The sequence below is a fragment of the Leguminivora glycinivorella genome, chromosome 20, assembly GCF_023078275.1.
Source record: "Leguminivora glycinivorella isolate SPB_JAAS2020 chromosome 20, LegGlyc_1.1, whole genome shotgun sequence".
Taxonomy (NCBI): domain Eukaryota; kingdom Metazoa; phylum Arthropoda; class Insecta; order Lepidoptera; family Tortricidae; genus Leguminivora; species Leguminivora glycinivorella.
This window is the reverse complement of record NC_062990.1, coordinates 8,172,453-8,190,441: the sequence shown is the minus strand read 5'-3', so window position 1 is coordinate 8,190,441 and position 17,989 is coordinate 8,172,453. Positions and strand designations below refer to the sequence as shown.

General features: G+C 40.1%; 1 protein-coding gene across 2 annotated transcripts in view; it reads left to right on the top strand.

Annotated features, from left to right (window-relative positions):
• The window catches only part of LOC125236902 (serine/threonine-protein kinase Genghis Khan), a 102,821-nt gene that overhangs the window by 65,807 nt on the left and 19,025 nt on the right, over window positions 1-17,989 (top strand). The window contains exons 28-38 of one of the 2 annotated variants that reach the window (XM_048143821.1): window positions 1,583-1,686; window positions 2,301-2,351; window positions 3,392-3,511; window positions 6,918-7,022; window positions 7,767-7,937; window positions 8,279-8,373; window positions 8,798-8,924; window positions 9,813-9,953; window positions 10,546-10,753; window positions 11,420-11,586; window positions 12,457-12,652. In XM_048143821.1, the coding sequence (XP_047999778.1) occupies window positions 1,583-1,686; window positions 2,301-2,351; window positions 3,392-3,511; window positions 6,918-7,022; window positions 7,767-7,937; window positions 8,279-8,373; window positions 8,798-8,924; window positions 9,813-9,953; window positions 10,546-10,753; window positions 11,420-11,586; window positions 12,457-12,652 (1,485 nt within the window). Of the gene's footprint in view, window positions 1-1,582; window positions 1,687-2,300; window positions 2,352-3,391; window positions 3,512-6,917; window positions 7,023-7,766; window positions 7,938-8,278; window positions 8,374-8,797; window positions 8,925-9,812; window positions 9,954-10,545; window positions 10,754-11,419; window positions 11,587-12,456; window positions 12,653-17,989 lie in introns of those variants that run through there. The other variant, XR_007178250.1, reaches the window with a different exon arrangement.

The window sequence follows — 17,989 nt, the reverse complement described above, 5'->3', positions numbered from 1 at the left end:
TGTTTCCACTATTTAATTTCTTCTCTTTTTGGTCAGAATGTACGATGTATATTTTACTGTGTGTGAAATTAGACCAAACAGCGAATTTTCACCGGGTGAGGTATATAAGGGAAATATAAGATGTTTTTACAAACTTGTGTACTGATCTTCTTTCTATCTCATATTTATGTTGTACATATAAGCCTTGTGTCAATGTGGGCTCCTGGTTTTAGTTTGTACCGTGTCCACAAGAATTGTCCTATGTGCATGCTTCTTTAGAATATTATATTAGAAATACCTAAAATCTGTTTGTTGAGGTACTCCCGACATTAGTTACAAATAAATCTTTAAGCATTGGAACTTATATTATCGAATGGCGTAAAAAAAGTCTCACATACTTATAACAATTTCATCTAAGTAGGTTTAGTAGGTGCAACCTACCAACCTACAATTGTATTGGTTTTTCTTTGAAATTATGCAAAAACATGAGTGTCATGTACCTAAACAAATAGATAAAAAATTACATTAAAATACTTACCCCCCTTATTCATAAACGTACACTACTGTTATCAAGCCGAAGTTCGTTTGTCCCTGTCCGTAGTATTGGTGTGATAGAAAGGGACAAACGAACTTTATCGGCTTGAAAACTTTACCTAAACGTTTATGAAAAAGAGGGTTATTCTATACACTACTAGGCCACTGTGAGTTAGTCCCTGTGTATTTTCTGTTTGTATCGTCCAAAAGTGTTATTATTTCATAAACATTCCGAAAATCGTCCTAACTCTGTGTTGGTTTCGGTTGGGATTGGTTTGTGTTCCCCTAACCGATGAAATAACGCTCGAAAAACGTCCGCCATTTTAAAAACATGATAGACTTCATTATACCAATTTTCTTGATTAAAAATCCAGCGACATTTATAGATTGACTAACATTTTAGGACCATAAATTGTGGTAATCCGTATGACAACAGACGGGACCATGTGATTCGCACTGTCAAAAAAATATCAGAACCTCTACCTTGAGTGGAAAATGACATTCATTATGTAGAAACCGTTCTAGGGAGGTGAACACCGAAACGGGTAACCGTGTGTGAGTAATCACTAGAATCAAATATTACAGTTTCCGTGACTTTTAAGTTATCGATCAACATATTCGAAAACGCAGAAAACTCATATGGACATTTTCAGAATTTGGGTCCCCTCAATTAGCAAATGTTGTTAACAAAAAATAACTCACTGTCAGTTTTGTGACGACAAATTAAGCATAAAATCTGTTTAAAAATATACTTTTTTTACATTCTGTGTGTAGATTATCGCTTCAAGTTTATGTAATTAACACAAAAACAATATTTTTATCGAAATTTCATGGTTAATTTTATTATCGTTACAAAACTGACAGTGAGTTAATTTTTGTTAACAACTTTCGCTAATTGGGGTGTTCCAAATTCTGAAAGTGCTCATATAGAACCAAAATATTGACTTTGCGACTCACACTATAGTTCTTGAAGTAACAAAAGATATCTTTTAAAAATGTCGGACGTTTTCCCGAGCCTAGCTGATTAACCTAGCAACTGTTCGCCATCTAATCTTCCTCAATTTTTCAGTTTTAGATCGGCCGCCATCGCAGCTTAGCTACCTCGATCAGTTCTTGAAGGAAGCCCCGACGGAACGGCACTATGATAATGTGCCGGTCAACAATGATGAAAAGGTTAGTTTCTATAAAAACATATATTGTAGGATATATTATATATTTAGGATTTTTGACAGTCTCTCAGACATTGCTGTAATGCAGGGGTCTACAAACTTTTTACTTTTGAGGAGCAGTGGACCAAAATTTCGTATAATGTTGTCTATCGTTTCCGCTGGCCGGTTTGGCACGCTTAGGGCTACAATTAGCCGGGTTTTGGAGACATCTGCACTGATATAACAATAGTCGCAAGTGTCACAACGTGGTAGGAAACCACTAGCCAGATGTGCAAGTTGACAAAAAAAGGAATGTTTAATTTTTGTGAAGAAATTCCATTGTAAAGTATAAAAGAGCTTACGACAATATGTCAGTAGGGTAAATTGTGATATTGAAGATTGATTTTGAGTAATGCTATCATTGTTTTTTTTACATCTATGAAACTTTTATTACTTTGCCAGTGCAAATGTATATTATACACTGTTTGAGAAAACCGCTATTTTTACGCTATGGTATTTATTTTTGCAAAGTTCTTTTACATCTGCCCTTAAACTAAATGATTTAAAATAAATTGACATATAATTGGCGCTTGATGTATATTTTTGTTTGCTATTTAAGTTTTATTTGTCCGTCGTTAGATGTCGCCGCATTACCGATACGGAAACGTACAGCATTGTTGCAGTACGCAGGTACAGCTTTGTTTGTACAGTCAACTATAAATAGCGACAGACAAAGTAGTCAACTTTATTAGAGAATGTCTTGGCGTACTCGAGGAAGCAAAAAAAAAACGAGATTTGAACTATTCTGAAAAACATTTAAATCGTAAATTATGGCCTTGATTATACTAGGCTATGTCTTTCCTAGTGACAGTTTCACTTGTTCCCATGAAAATAATAAATAGTTACGATATATTTGATCACTTTGTCTGTTGTTATTCGATGTTGACTGTAGTCGTATGTATCGTATGTTATAGTAGTTTTGTACTGTTTGCGCATGTTTTTATTTGCAGAAGAAAAATCTAGAATGTAGTGTGTATGTTCTTTGTTCTATTAGATTATTGTTTTGTAATCTGAATTGAATGTGCATGTCGTCAGATCGAGTTTGATAAAACTTCGTAGTTTAATCTAATCGAGTAATCAATATTGTAACGAATTACTTATTTCTAAAAATTGTAGAAAAACAGAATAATAAGAATGAAATTGCAATGCATATTTTTAATAGGTATCCTAATTATTAGATTTTTTGGCAGCCTTGACGTTTGTCTTATCTGCATGATATTGAATGAAAAACTTGGTACGAGTATACTCTTAGGTCGACACGTTCGTTTTTCGTCATGTTCCTAAATTTGGCCGATTCTGCTTTCGTCTGCCATTCTTCATTCATCAACTTAGTCTGTAGTCATGATCGTCTGACCATAATGAATTGTTGGCCTTTTCCTTATTTCGCCTTAATCGTTCTTCGTCATTTCGTATTTGGGCATATTCTAAGTCGGTACCGACCTAAGACTACGACAAAACACGAAAAAGATAGATTTAACAGCGAACATGCCGAAAGAAGATTATGACGAGTAAAGGGCGAGTGTCGACCCAAGAGTATACCAAAAACTTAGCAGTGCTCGCGTTGTTAAACTATATTTTATAAATGTAGTAAAATATTGCATGGAGAGAGCATGGTAGTGTTTCTTTCCCAAATAAGTCTTAATTTTAATTGTCAAAACATTTGTCAGCAGATGATGTACGGTTCCCAGCAATCTGCAGCGCTAAGCGGCTCCGTCGAATCCCAGGACGAAATGGAAGCGCGAGCCGCTACTCCCGCGTCTAGCAAGAGTTCTCCTAGCGAAATGTCCACGGTAAGTGTATAATGGCTTCGTTGGTTCACTGCAGTGGTCAGCTGCGGCTTTGTTGAGTCTCAGAATAAAGTGATCACGCTGAGTTAGTGCAAACAACGCAGAGCCGCTGCTCTGTCGCTTCTAGCAAGAGCTATACTAGCGAAATGTCAACGGTAACTGTATACTGACACTGTGGCTGTCAGCTGCCGCTCTGTTGGGTTTCGGATTAAATGCATCGGTAGCGCTAAGCGGCTCCGTCGAATCCTAAGACGAAATGGAAGCGCGAGTCGCTACTCCTGCAGCTAGCAAGAGTTCTCCTAGTGAAATGTATACGGTAAGTGTATTGTACTGTAGCGTCAGCTGCCGATCTGTTGGGTACCAGAGTATGGCAATACCACTAAGGGACTCTGTCGCGTCTAACAAGAGCTCTTCTAAGGAGATGTCCACGGTGAGTGTATGGTGACACTGTAGCTGTCAGCTGCCGCTCCGTTGGGTTTCAGAGTAAAGCAATCTTCAGCACTAAGTGGTTCTGTCGAATACCAGGATGAGATGAAAGCGCGCGCCGTTACACCCGCGTCTAGCAAGAGCTCTCCTAGTGATCAGCAGCGTCAGCTGCCGCTCCGTTGGGTTTCAGAATAAAGCAATCTTCAGCACTTATACACCGGTCAAATCTTACATGAAAATCGGCTAAAAAAACAAAGTGTGATGTAAAGCTGGATTTTTGGTATGTTATTTGGAGTGCTTGGGGGAATGTAAGACTATATTTTGCAAGCAAAAAAAAAGTGTGCTAACTTCGTAATTTAAAAAAAAAAGTAAAAAAATCGGACTTTTTTTGGTTTTTATTTTTTTATTAAAAAACTATGCGTTTTTGGTCAAAAGTTGCTGTGTAATGTTGAAAGCGCATTAAATTTCAAACAGTTTGACATCTTTTTTATCAATGTCCGTCAAATAGTTTTCGAGATATGCAGCGTCAAAAAAGGTTAATTTTTGACGCATTTATAAAATGTAGCGTTTTGCCAATATTTTAGACAAATATCTGCAAAATACTTCATGATATGATATATATTGCAATATAACATTGTATAAAATTTATTTTGCTTTTGTTTTAGTGCAAACAAAGGTCAGTAAGACGAATAGTTACTTTGTAAACAAAAAAAAAATCTATAAATAGAGAAGCCAAGAGTCTGGTAGATTGGTTAAAGTAAAATAGTTTACGCTAAAAGTTTTAGGTTGAAAGTCTCGATCGCGACAAGCGACTAATCTCGATCTATTCGATCTTACTTTCTTTGATCCGTTTATCTGAAAAAATTGTCTAAGCTAACTTTGCATCGATTTGACTATTACTAATGAAGAAATAAAATACAGTAAAATTTTGAAGTTTAGTAAATTAGAAAAATAAAACAGAATTAGTTACATTTTACTTTTTCCTTTTTGAGAGTCCTGGTTCTGCATCTTGATGGCACAACTCCTGTAGTGATAGAAAGTCCACTTGAGTTGTATTTGACCACCGATTGCTGTGGAATAAACTACGGGAACGGAAAGCGCCCACGCCAATGATTAAGATACTGGAGAAGTGGTATTCCCAGCAGAAGAACGTAGTAAGATGGAAGTCAACTCTGTCCACAGCCAGCGGGCTAAACTGTGGCGTGAGACAAGTAGGCAATATGTTTCCGGCTCTCTTCAGCGTGTACATGGATGGGCTGTCGCAGGCTTTGACCAGTACCGAGGTTGGCTGCTCCATCAATGGGTAAATGATAAATCACATCGCATACGCAGACGATATGGTCCTACTAGCACCATCTGTGGGAGCTATGCGTAAGTTACTTGCAGAATGCGAGAGATACGCCAGCCAGCATAACATGAGATACAATCCGGACAAGTCTGAATTTATGCTCATGGAGGCAGCACATATGCCCACACATGTACCACCTCTTTTGCTTGATGGAGTTCAATTGCGGAGAGTACACAAAGTCAAATATCTTGGCCACATCTTGTTGTCCAGTTTAAAAGACCAGGAGGACATAGAAAGGCAGAGGCGAGCCACCGCAGTAAGGGCAAACATGTTGGCTAGAAGATTCGCCAAATGTAGTGACAGCGTAAAAAGACAGCTGTTCCTCAGTTTTTGTACAAGCATGTATACTGTCGAGTTATGGTCCGACTACACCTGCGCGGCGGTGAGAGACCTGCGCGTGCAATACAACACATACTATGTACTGATATTTCGTTAAACGGAGAATACTATGATTCGGGCACGTCCACGACAACGCTCGTGAGATTGCATCGATGTTATTGACCCTCAGTGATATGCTTTAAAAACCAGTCCGTACAAGAACAATTGCGGAACAATCTGAATAATCTGATTCAATTAATGAGGGTTTTCTACTCGTAAATATTTTTTTCCGCCAAGCGGCGATCCTGAGGTCTTTCTTACCGTAAACTTAACCTACTAAATAAATGTTGATTTGATATACGCAAATATGTGTCTGAGTAATACTTGAACAGCCCCCAAATAATAATAATTCGTTCTCCGCTACGCCTCCTGTAAATGTATGTAAACTATCCTATTTGGCCATTACCATCCACCGATTATTTCTTATCCAGTTATACTAGACTTATGATATAATCCTATTTTTTTAAATAACTGGCACTCTGGTCTTAAATGTAAGCTAGTGAAATTTTCTACATTTTTATTTTACAATTTATGTAATAGCCTGAGTTGTTTTGCTGATATCTGTCTCAAAATATTAGCAAAACGAATATTTTCATAGAAAGGGGAAAAATGCTCTTTTTTTGACGCTTCATATCTCAAAAACTATTTGACGGACATTGATAAAAAAGATGTCAAACTGTTTGGAATTTCATGCGCTTTCAACATTACAAAGCAACTTTTGACCAAAAATGCATAGTTTTTTAATAAAACGGCAAAAACCAAAAAAAGTCTGATTTTTTTACTTTTTTTTTTAAATTACGAAGTTATCACACCTTTTGTTTGCTTGCAAAATATAGTCCTACATTCCCCCGAGGACCCCAAATAACATACCAAAAATGCAGCTTTACATCACACTTTGTTTTTTTATTTCTCTTTTTGACCAGTGTATTAGTGGCTCTGTTGAATTGAGATGGAAGCGCGAGCCGCTACTCCTGCATCTAGCAAGAGTTCTCCTAGTGAAATGTCCACCGTAAGTGTTGAACTGTGGCGGTCAGCTGCCGCTCCGTTGGGTTTTAGAGTCAGCGTTAAATGGCTCTGCCGAATCCTAAGGCGAGATAAAAGCGCGTGCGTCACTTCTGCTTCATACACGAAATCGTGCACCGAAATGTCTAGCGTAGGTACCTAAAATTAAACACATATCACCTCCATACGTTTTATGTCTTAAATAATTCTAAACTGTAAGATAGATATATGACTTTCCGATATTTTGCTCCGCAGGATCCTTCACTAGGCCCCGTGGTGCCGGGCAAGCAGAAACTCCACCAGTTCCTAGTGCGGACGTTCAGCAGTCCCACCAAATGTAACCACTGCACGTCGCTTATGGTATGTACTTTTCATTCTTAAAGACTTGCGACAACCGTTTTTTTTTGTACGAAGATAGATGTATTTGTGTATATCTTTGAGTAAAGTGAGACACCTGAGGTGTGTCTTTTTCTATGGAGTTCATAGAGTTTGTATTTATCTATATAAGTATGTATATCGTCGCCTAGCACCCATAGTACAAGCTTTGCTTAGTTTGGGGCTAAGTTGATCTGTGTAAGGTGTCTCCAATATTTATTTATTTAAAGCAAAATACTCTCCGTATTTGATGTCTTTAGGTGAAGGGTCCACACTGACCGCACTCCTCGCGAGGCAATGTCTCGCGCGCAAAACGCCCGTGCTCATGTTTGCCTCGCCTGAGCAAATTTTCTCGGCAAAATGGCTGTCAGCTGTTCAAAATAATTTTGCACATATTTATTCCCGTGGTACGTAATTCGTGGTTTAACGCACTTTCTTTTGAATAAGGATTAACAAGAAGAGTAAATCATTCACGATTCACGGTAATAAATATGTGCTCTAGTGCAGAATTATTTTCAATAGCTGACCGAGAACCGCCATCTTGACGAGCAAATTTGCTCGGGTTAATCAAAAGTACGTTTAGCCAGGCATATGCCTCGTGAGGCGTGCGGTCAGTATGGACCCGGTTAATATCTCATGAAAAAGGGGCGAAGAAAACCGTAACTATGGCAACGAGAAGCACGACAAAGTCGACCCACTCATCTCACACTTGTAAATGTTTATTCTCAGATCGGTCTAACCCGTCAAGGAGTGGTGTGCGAGACGTGCGGGCTGGCGGTGCACACGGCGTGCTGCGCGCGCGTGGCGGCGCGCTGCCCGCTGCCCGCCGCGCGCTCGCGCCGCCCGCTCGGCATCGACCCCGCGCGGGGGCAGGGCACGGCCTACGAGGGCTACGTCAAGGTATACACTACACAATTATAGCGGGGTCTGCTGACACTAGCGCGGCTGCGAGACACGGCGTGCTGCGCTCGAGTGGCCGCGCTGTCCGTTAACGGCTATGTGTGATGAACACTCGTGGACGTTAGCTGCCGCTCCGTTGGTGGATTGAAGAAGACAGTCTAGCAGTCCACGGCGTGCTGCGCTAGCCGTTGACGGTGTATCGTGGACATCACCTGTTTCGTTGGCACTTGTAGCTTGACGAAAACTAACCAAAACACAAAAAAATATCATAAAATCAGTCATCGCCTCCAGTTCAATACAAACCTTCGGGATCTTAATGGATTTTTGTTTTCGTTTCTCAGGTACCAAAGCCGGGAGGTGTGAAGAAAGGATGGATGAGACAGTTTGTCGTCGTCTGCGATTTCAAGCTCTTCCTATATGATATTACGCAAGACAGGTAAGAAAATTAATAAGCGTTTTGTACATATTAGACATACTAGCATTCATACTGTTGTTTGACAGATGTTTTTAGTTACGAGCTCAGGATGAACAATTATTCGTAATGTAAAATGTAATGTAGAGTTGTTACTGTTATTAGGCATTGACATCATTATGGCAAAAATACTGTAGATTTTTTATCCACTTAGCCGTCCGACGATAGCATGTATCCAAAAAAAAATATGCTGTCGACCGTCCGCGGATACCTTACTATCCAAAGGATTATAATTCATAATAAAAGGATTATAATTAATCCTGTTTTAGATTGCACATGCACCCGGTATTAAACCAATATGCACGCAACACGCAACTAATGTTAAAATTGTAAATGGGTAAATTTAGGGATTATTTTTTAGAAATTCTGGCTGATCAAATTGTTTCAGGAACGCGTTACCATCAGTATGTGTGAGCCAAGTGCTGGACATGCGAGACCCGGATTTCAGCGTGGCTTCAGTCAAGGACTCTGACGTCATACACGCCAACAAGAGGGACATACCCTGTATATTTAGGGTAAGATATTGTATGAAAGATACCTAATCGTTACTGACTCGAGTAAGAGAAATATCTATACTGATATTATAAATGGGAAAGTGTGTGTGTCTGTTTGATTGTCCGCATTTCACGGCAAAACGGAGCGACGAATTGACGTGAATTAAGTGGAGATATAATTGAAGGGATGGCGAGTGACATAGGCTACTTTTTGCTTCTTTCTGACCCCCTCACTTCCCTAAAATGGGGGGTGGATGTTTGTCTGGAGCATTCCGCAATTTTAATATTTAACGCGAGTGAAGCTTCTAAACAATGCTCGAATTTATTTACACATGCATTTACGGTCCAGCCACGACATTGGTCTAAGCGCGACAGCGGTGAGCGGCAGCCATACGTGCGAATGAAAAGTCCCATAGCTGTGTCTCGCTCCAATGTACGGCCGCCGCTCACCGCTGCCGCGCTTAGACCAATGTCGTGGCTGAGCCGTAAGGTAGGTTGAGGAGCTGTCCAAGCGCCTCATAGACGCATCTGGTGACCAGAGGGCTGACCAGTATTTCGCTCAGCGGATAAGTATAGCTATCCAGCGGGGCAATGCGGCCAGCCTTCTGGGCACCTTACCCACTAGTGATGACTTGGGTAAATTATTTTATTTGTAAGTAGTATAATTTTTTCTTTGTATGTTTTTAGTATAAGTGTTAATTTGTAAGTTTTTGCTATTGTTGTGATTTTGAGAATAAATCATATTCATCCCTTCGTCTGTGTTTTATAAAGATCCTAACATAAGGCAATGGACTTTAAAAATGTATATCAAAGTTATTTTTTTTATGACAATTTTTTGACACAAACAGACGAAGGGTTAAGGTTTATTTTGTGGACACATAGTAAATATTTTATCGTTTTCCTGTACAGATATCAACGTCTCAACTGGAAGGAGGCAAGCGATCTCATACACTAATGTTAGCTGAATCCGAATCCGAGAAGACAAAATGGGTGGTCGCGCTAAGTGAACTACATAGGATATTGAAGAGGAATAATCTCCCTGACAAATGCGTAAGTTACCACTTTTATTTTTTAGATTAAGACCTAAACCTATGATACTTTTAGGCTTTCGTACCTCTAAATGGAAAAAAAACGGAACCCTTCTAGGATCACTCGTGCGTCTGTCTGTCCGTCTGTCACAGCCTATTTTCTCTGAAACTATTACACCGATCAATTTGAAATTAGGTACACATATGCAAATGTATTGTGGATACGCTCTAAGCATACTTTATTAAAACAAGCTGAAACATTAGTTTCTTTTTACCTCCAAGAATTCCATATAAATGCGGAATATGGTCCATACAGTGTTTTATTAAGTTCGTCAAAGATATATTTGATATTAAGTTTAAAACCGCTAGCGAGGTTCTTTTAACAAATATATACTACTTTTTAAAAAACTTGTATCTTCGTCTGTCAATGAAAAGAAAATTGTAGTAAGTATGTATGGAATGCATATAGACTTACTCTTACTGCGTTTTAACTTTGAGGAGCAGCGTGAGATGCGAGATTTTTTAAAAGTAGTGACGATATGTTGATTGTAGCCCCCTGTACTGTGCCTATTTTAGAATAGGAGTTCGTACTAATGATAGTGTATATGCTACAGGTATACAGCGCATGCGTGATAGTCGACTCCGGGGCAGCGGCAGCGCTCCGCGGCGCTCAATGCGCTGTCGTATTAGAAGGCTCGAGATTCTGCGTCGGCGGCGACGCTGGCTTAGCCCTAGTGGATCTAGAGAGGGGGGAGATTACACCAAGAAGACAGCACGCACCTGTGGCCCAGGCGGCTTATGTTCCCGAGGAGCAGTTACTTGGTAAGCTGTCCAATATCTATAGAAGTACATCACAAGTAGACCAGAAGTAGAAGGCTCAAGATTTTGTGTCGGCGGTGACGCTGGCTTAGTCTTAGTGGATTTAGAGAGGGGGAGATTACACCAAGAAGACAGCACGCACCTGTGACCCAGGCGGCTTATGTTCCCGAGGAGCAGTTACTTGGTAAGTGGTCATATAATATATGACATGTATGATACATATTATCTATACAAGTAGACCAGTAATAGATGGCTCAAGATTGGAGACGCTGGCTTAGCCCTAGTGGATCTAGAGAGGGGGGAAATTACACCAAGAAGACAGCACGCACCTGTGGCCCAGGCGGCTTACGTTCCCGAGGAGCAGTTACTTGGTAAGTGGTCCAATATCTATAGCAGTATACCACAAGTAGACCAGTAGTAGAAGGCTCAACATTTTATTTAGAGCAGATTGGACTGCATATAAGTTGGCGACATCTATCGGTCATACAATTAAGCTACTCATGTGGCACAAAACACACCAACCTTTTATACCAGCTATAGTTTATGACCATGGACCATTTCTTTAGGTTTAGAATACCTATTATCAAAAACCATGTTTGTACAATTCAAGCGCCAAATTTTAAAAATATTGATCGTTGATCATCTCTAAATAGTTATTTTTTGTTACAGTTGTCATAGCGGGTCGGGGACGACACGTGCGATTAGTACCAGTACGGGCTCTAGAATGTTCAGAAGTGGAGTGCGTCAAACTAGCGGAGTCGAAAGGATGCGTGTTACTAGCAGCCGGTCAGCTAAAGACCAACACATATGGGTTCGCAGTCGTGTGCAAGCGACAGGTGAGAACATAGTTCTAGAATGTTCAGAAGTGGAGTGTGTCAAGCTAGCGGAGACCGAAGGCTGTGTGTTACTAGTAGCGGGTCAGCTGAAGAACAATACGTATTATGGGTTCGCAGTCGTGTGCAAGCGACAGGTAAGAAGTCTCTAGAATGTTTAGAAGTGGAGTGCGTCAAACTAGCGGAGTCCAAAGGCTGTGTGTTACTAGTAGCGAGTCAATTGAAAACAAATACATATGGGTTCGCAGTCGTGTGCAAGCGACAGGTAAGAACGTAGTCTCTAGAATGTTTGGAAGTGGAGTGCGTCAAACTAGCGGAGTCCAAAGGCTGTGTGTTACTAGCAGCGGGTCAGCTGAAAACCAAAACATATGGGTTCGCGGTCGTGTGCAAGCGACAGTTAAGAACATAGTCTCTAGAATGTTTGGAAGTGGAGTGCGTCAAACTAGCGGAAAAAAGGCTGTGACTTACTCGCGGCCGGTCAGCTGAAAACCAAAACATATGGGTTCGCGGTCGTGTGCAAGCGACAGTTAAGAACATAGTCTCTAGAATGTTTGGAAGTGGAGTGCGTCAAACTAGCGGAAAAAAGGCTGTGACTTACTCGCGGCCGGTCAGCTCAAGACCAACACATATGGGTTCGCCGTCGTGTGCAAGCGACAGGTAAGAACATAGTTCTAGAATGTTCAGAAGTGGAGTGCGTCAAGCTAGCGGAGTCGAAAGGCTGTGTCCTACTCGCAGCCGGTTAGCTCAAGACCAACACATATGGGTTCGACATATTTTATCGTGCAGTTCCCTCCACCACTGATACTTTTCACCCGAAAACGGAATTTCATTAGACATAATTTTAACCGACCCTATATTTCTCTATTGTTACAGAACGCATACATAGTGAACGTGTACGAGATAACTCGCACCGCCGCTCGCCGTTGTCGAATCGCTGAGCTCCGCGCGCCCGGCGCCGTGCATTCCGTACAACTGGTGCGAGGCCGGCTCATACTCGGCTACCGGGGCGGGTTCGCGGCGCACGCGCTACCGGACCCGCGCAGACCTTCGCACGACCAGCCCGCCGTCTGTGAGTGACCTTCGAGATTTGCTCAGAAATCGCAAATGTGGCACATGCCGTCTCAGACGTTTACGTGACCAGCCCGCCGTCACTCACTAGACTCTAGCCTAGTGACTAGAGTAACTATACAAGCAGAGATATTGACGATTGGCTCTGATATATTCTGTCAAACAAGTCTGCCAGTAAATAAGAACTAAGAAAACTATAGGTATCCTATTCTCTAGCACCCTAAAGAAAAGGATGCATATAGTTTTCTTTGTTCTTATTTACTGACAGACTTGGTTGACAGAGTATAGGTATTGTACATAATACAAGACTGTCAAGTTCGTAGCGACTCAACTGTGTAGCAATAAGTTTGACACGAATTCCATACGGATCAAACTACATACAGTATCTTTCTCTAGATAGTGACGATATGATCGTCGTCTCGAGTGAATAACGTTCACTAAAGTATAAAGTGTAGTATTATACAGAGACTAGGGCTCTTTCCCGCGGCTACGCTCGCGTTAAATTCGAAAATTGCGTAATCCTCCATACAAAAATCAACCCCCCATTTTAGGAAAGTGTGAGGTTAGTTAGAAAGAGACGAAAAGTAGCATACGTCACTCTCCATCCCTTCAACTATCTCCACTTAAAATATCAAGTCAATTCGTACCTCGACTCGAAAAACGGACAAACAAACAGTCACACACACTTTCCCATTTATAATATTAGTATGCATACGTTAATAAACAAAGTTGGCCAATAAACAAAGAATGCACCTGAGCGGCGGCGGATTAAGAGGCCTTACTCCTAAAGACGAGCGTTTTTTGCAAAATGGAACCTTTTTCATTCAAAATTATAAAGAAACTATAAATGATTATTAAAAAAATGATAATGTTCCTAAAAGTACATATCTTAAGCTAGAAAGTCAATTGGTACTACTTTAAAATATGTCTTTTTATACTTCCGAAAAATCAGTTTTTTCGGAAGACGTTTTCAAATTTCGTAGTGGGATAGCTCGTTTAGAATCGTGATTGTGCTGTTAAAAATGTTATTTGGGGTAATAAATGATCACAATCCTATTTGTTATATCCTGTACGAGTTAGCTAATACTTTGACATTTTAAGATTTACTTGAAATGGTGGATAAATAACCTTCCGTATCCTCCCCATTTTTTCGATAAAAAGAGGTTTACATTATGTATTTTTCCCGCGATTCCTGCATTTTTTGTAACTCTTAAATAATATTATCCTAAACTAGAACTTCTTATTGACCTATAAGAAAAAAATCATACATATAAGACATACCTTTCTGTCGATAGATATGTTTTTAAAACACCTAAAATTCGAATAAAAGACACTGTGCTAACGCGAGCCCGCTCAGTCTGCGCCGAGCGCTCGAAGACAACGGACCTGCGTTTGATCGTCCGGCGCACCTAGCTTTCGTAAGCAGCTCGATAGTTCCGAGAAGTGCCGTAAACTGCGACTAAACAAATCTTGATCCTTTTTACACCTTATGCAATTTTAGCATTCGAGATGCTTTTCATATGATTTTGGATTTTAAGTTATACGTGAAGTTTGTTGAGAGTTTGAATTATTATTATATTTTGGGACCAGGATGAGGTTCTGGTTCTCATGATGATGGAGTCAGGCAGGAGATGTTCAACAGAACTGCTATTCTACTTATCATAACTCCACCATGTTTGGGCTCATTAGATTTGGGCTGATGAGCACCATCGATCTAGATGAGGTCCAAGGTCTCATGATGGAGTCAGGAGGTGGTCAACAGAACTGCTATTCTCCTCATCATAACCCCATCATGTTTGGACTCATTACATTTGGGCTGACGAGCACCATCGAACTAGATGAGGTCCAAGGTCTTATGATGGAGTCAGGAGGTGGTCAACAGAACTGCTATTCTCCCCATCATAACCCCATCATGTTTGGGCTCATTAGATTTGGGCTGACGAGCACCATCGAACTAGATGAGGTCCAGGGTCTCATGATGGAGTCAGGAGGTGGCCAACAGAAATGCTATTCTCCTCATCATAACCCCATCATGTTCGGGCTCATTAGATTTGGGCTGACGAGCACCATTGAACTAGATGAGGTCCAAGGTCTTATGATGGAGTCAGGAGGTGGTCAACAGAACTGCTATTCTCCTCATCATAACCCCATCATGTTTGGGCTCATTAGATTTGGGCTGACGAGCACCATCGAACTAGATGAGGTCCAGGGTCTCATGATGGAGTCAGGAGGTGGCCAACAGAACTGCTATTCTCCTCATCATAACCCCATCATGTTCGGGCTCATTACATTTGGACTGACGAGCACCATGGAACTAGATGAGGTCCAAGGTCTTATGATGGAGTCAGGAGGTGGTCAACAGAACTGCTATTCTCCTCATCATAACCCCATCATGTTTGGGCTCATTAGATTTGGGCTGACGAGCACCATCGAACTAGATGAGGTCCAGGGTCTCATGATGGAGTCAGGAGGTGGCCAACAGAACTGCTATTCTCCTCATCATAACCCCATCATGTTCGGGCTCATTAGATTTGGGCTGACGAGCACCATTAAACTAGACGAGGTCCAAGTTCTCATGATGGAGTCAGGAGGTGGTCAACAGAACTGCTATTCTCCTCATCATAACCCCATCATATTTGGGCTCATTATAAATATGTGGAAGGTCGTTAATAATAATAATAAATGGAAAAAATGTTTTATTAGGGTACCCCTACATATAAAGAGGGGGCAGATATTTTTTTTCATTTCAACCCCAACGTGTGATATATTGTTAGATAGGTATTTAAAAATGAATTAGGTTTTACTAAGATCGATTTTTGATAATTTTCATATTTTCGGAAATAATCGCTCCTAAAGGAAAAAAAGTGCGCCCCCCCTATAACTTTTGAACCATATGTTTAAAAATATGAAGAAAATCACAAAAGTAGAACTTTACAAAGACTTTCTTTGAAAATTGTTTTGAACTTTATAGGTTAGTTTTTGAGAAAAATACGGAAAACTACGGAACCCTACACTGAGCGTGGCCCGACACGCTTTTGGCCGGTTTTTATGTTATTTTAATACTTTTCTGTGCTATTCATACATTGTCACCCTAGGGGATTCAGTATTGACAGCTTCTTTTTTTCTTTCTGCATATATTTCTTTCCGCTTGTAAGTTTATTGTAAATAAGACTGCTTGCACTTACATTGACATTATAATTACATAATGCTATTAAATTAAATCTAATGAAGCGTTGTTTTATTTCCTAAATCTCAAAACCCTCTAAATCGAATATGTATAGTAATGAGCAAAAATTTTACCGCAGGCTTTCCAAACCGACGATGTTTGATCAGCTACTTTTAGAACGAACATGTACATATTTTGATTTTCACCCTTTAAATTTTAAAAACATTTTAAAGTTTAAAATGTTTCTAAGACGCAATGTTTTGCAAATTTGGTCACGCCATGCACAGTTAAACTGTGGAATGAATTGTCGCCAGCGGTATTTCCGGACCAATGCGACCTTCAAACCTTCAAGAAAAGAGCGTACATCCATCTTAAAGGCCGGCAACGCACCTCCAACACTTCTGGTGCTTCTGGTGTCCATGGGCGGCAGTCATCGCTTACCATCAGGCAGCCTATCTGCTCGTTTGCCTCCTATCCCATAAAAAAACGTTTAATATTTTTAAGAAAAAAAAAACCGCCGCCTTTCGGGTTCTGGTGAAAGCTACTTGCGAATGTTGGATTATGTAGAAATGTGTAGGTATTTTTTAAAACTGCTTTTAATGCTTTAATTATTTGATGGCAACACAAATCAATATACGTATAACGCTAAGGTTTGAGGAGTTTCTCAATTCCTCATGAATCCGATTATAATAAATCGAAGCTTGACAAACTTTGACTTGAAAACTCAATATGCTTAACAAACATAACTAAATAAATGTCACTGTTCTGAACTTAAATGCATGCTTTTCTTACAAAAATACCAAAGTCACTATGAGTGTGCCGTTCAGATTTGAGGAGTTCGGTTCTGACCATCATCAGCAGTTCCACTGCACCAAATGTCACTGTTCTGGACGTAAGTGCATGCTGTTCTTATAAAAATACCAAAGTCACTATAAGCGTGCCGTTCAGATTTGAGGAGTTTGGTTCTGAGTGTTCTGACCATCATCAGCAGTTCCACTGCACCAAATATCACTGTTCTGGACTGGACGTAAGTGCATGATGTTCTTATAAGAATACCAAAGTCACTATAAGTGTTCCGTTCAGATTTGAGAAGATCGGTTCTGACCATCATCAGCAGTTCCACTGCACCAAATGTCACTGTTCTGGACGAAAGTGCATGCTGTTCTTATAAAAATACCAAAGTCACTATAAGCGTGCCGTTCAGATTTGAGAAGTTCCGTTCTGGCCATCATCAGCAGTTCCACTGCACCAAATGTCACTGTTCCGTACCTAAATGCATGCTGTTCCTTTAAAAACACAAAAATCACCATACGTATGCCTTTCAGATTCGAGGAGTTCCCTCGATTACTCCAGGATCCCATCATCAGAACTGGGTTCTGAGAAAAATGGGACCAATCTGTATTCATATACATTCAATTTTTTTTTTTTAATCGGTCCAGTAACAACGGAGATATCGAGGAACAAACATAAAAAAATGAAAAAAAAAATAAACATACAGACGAATTGAGAACCTTAAAAAGTGACACATCATGAGCAGTTCCAATGCACCAAATGTCACTGTTCTGGACGTAAGTGCATGCTGTTCTTATAAAAATATGAAAGTCACTATAACTGTGATAATTTCCGAAAATATTAATATTATCAAAAAAACCGGCCAAGAGCGTGTCGGGCCACGCTCAATGTAGGGTTCCGTAGTTTTCCCTATTTTTCTCAAAAACTACTGAACCTATCAAGTTCAAAACAATTTTCCTAGAAAGTCTTTATAAAGTTCTACTTTTGTGATTTTTTTCATATTTTTTAAACATATGGTTCAAAAGTTAGAGGGGGGGGGGGACGCACTTTTTTTTCCTTTAGGAGCGATTATTTCCGAAAATATTAATATCATCAAAAAACGATCTTAGTAAACCCTTATTGATTTTTAAATACCTATCCAACAATATATCATACGTTGGGGTTGGAATGAAAAAAAATATCAGCCCCCACTGTACATGTAGGGGGGGTACCCTAATAAAACATTTTTTCCATTTTTTATTTTTGCACTTTGTTGGCGTGATTGATATACATATTGGTACCAAATTTCAGCTTTCTAGTGCTTACGGTTACTGAGATTATCCGCGGACGGACGGACGGACAGACAGACATGGCGAAACTATAAGGGTTCCTAGTTGACTA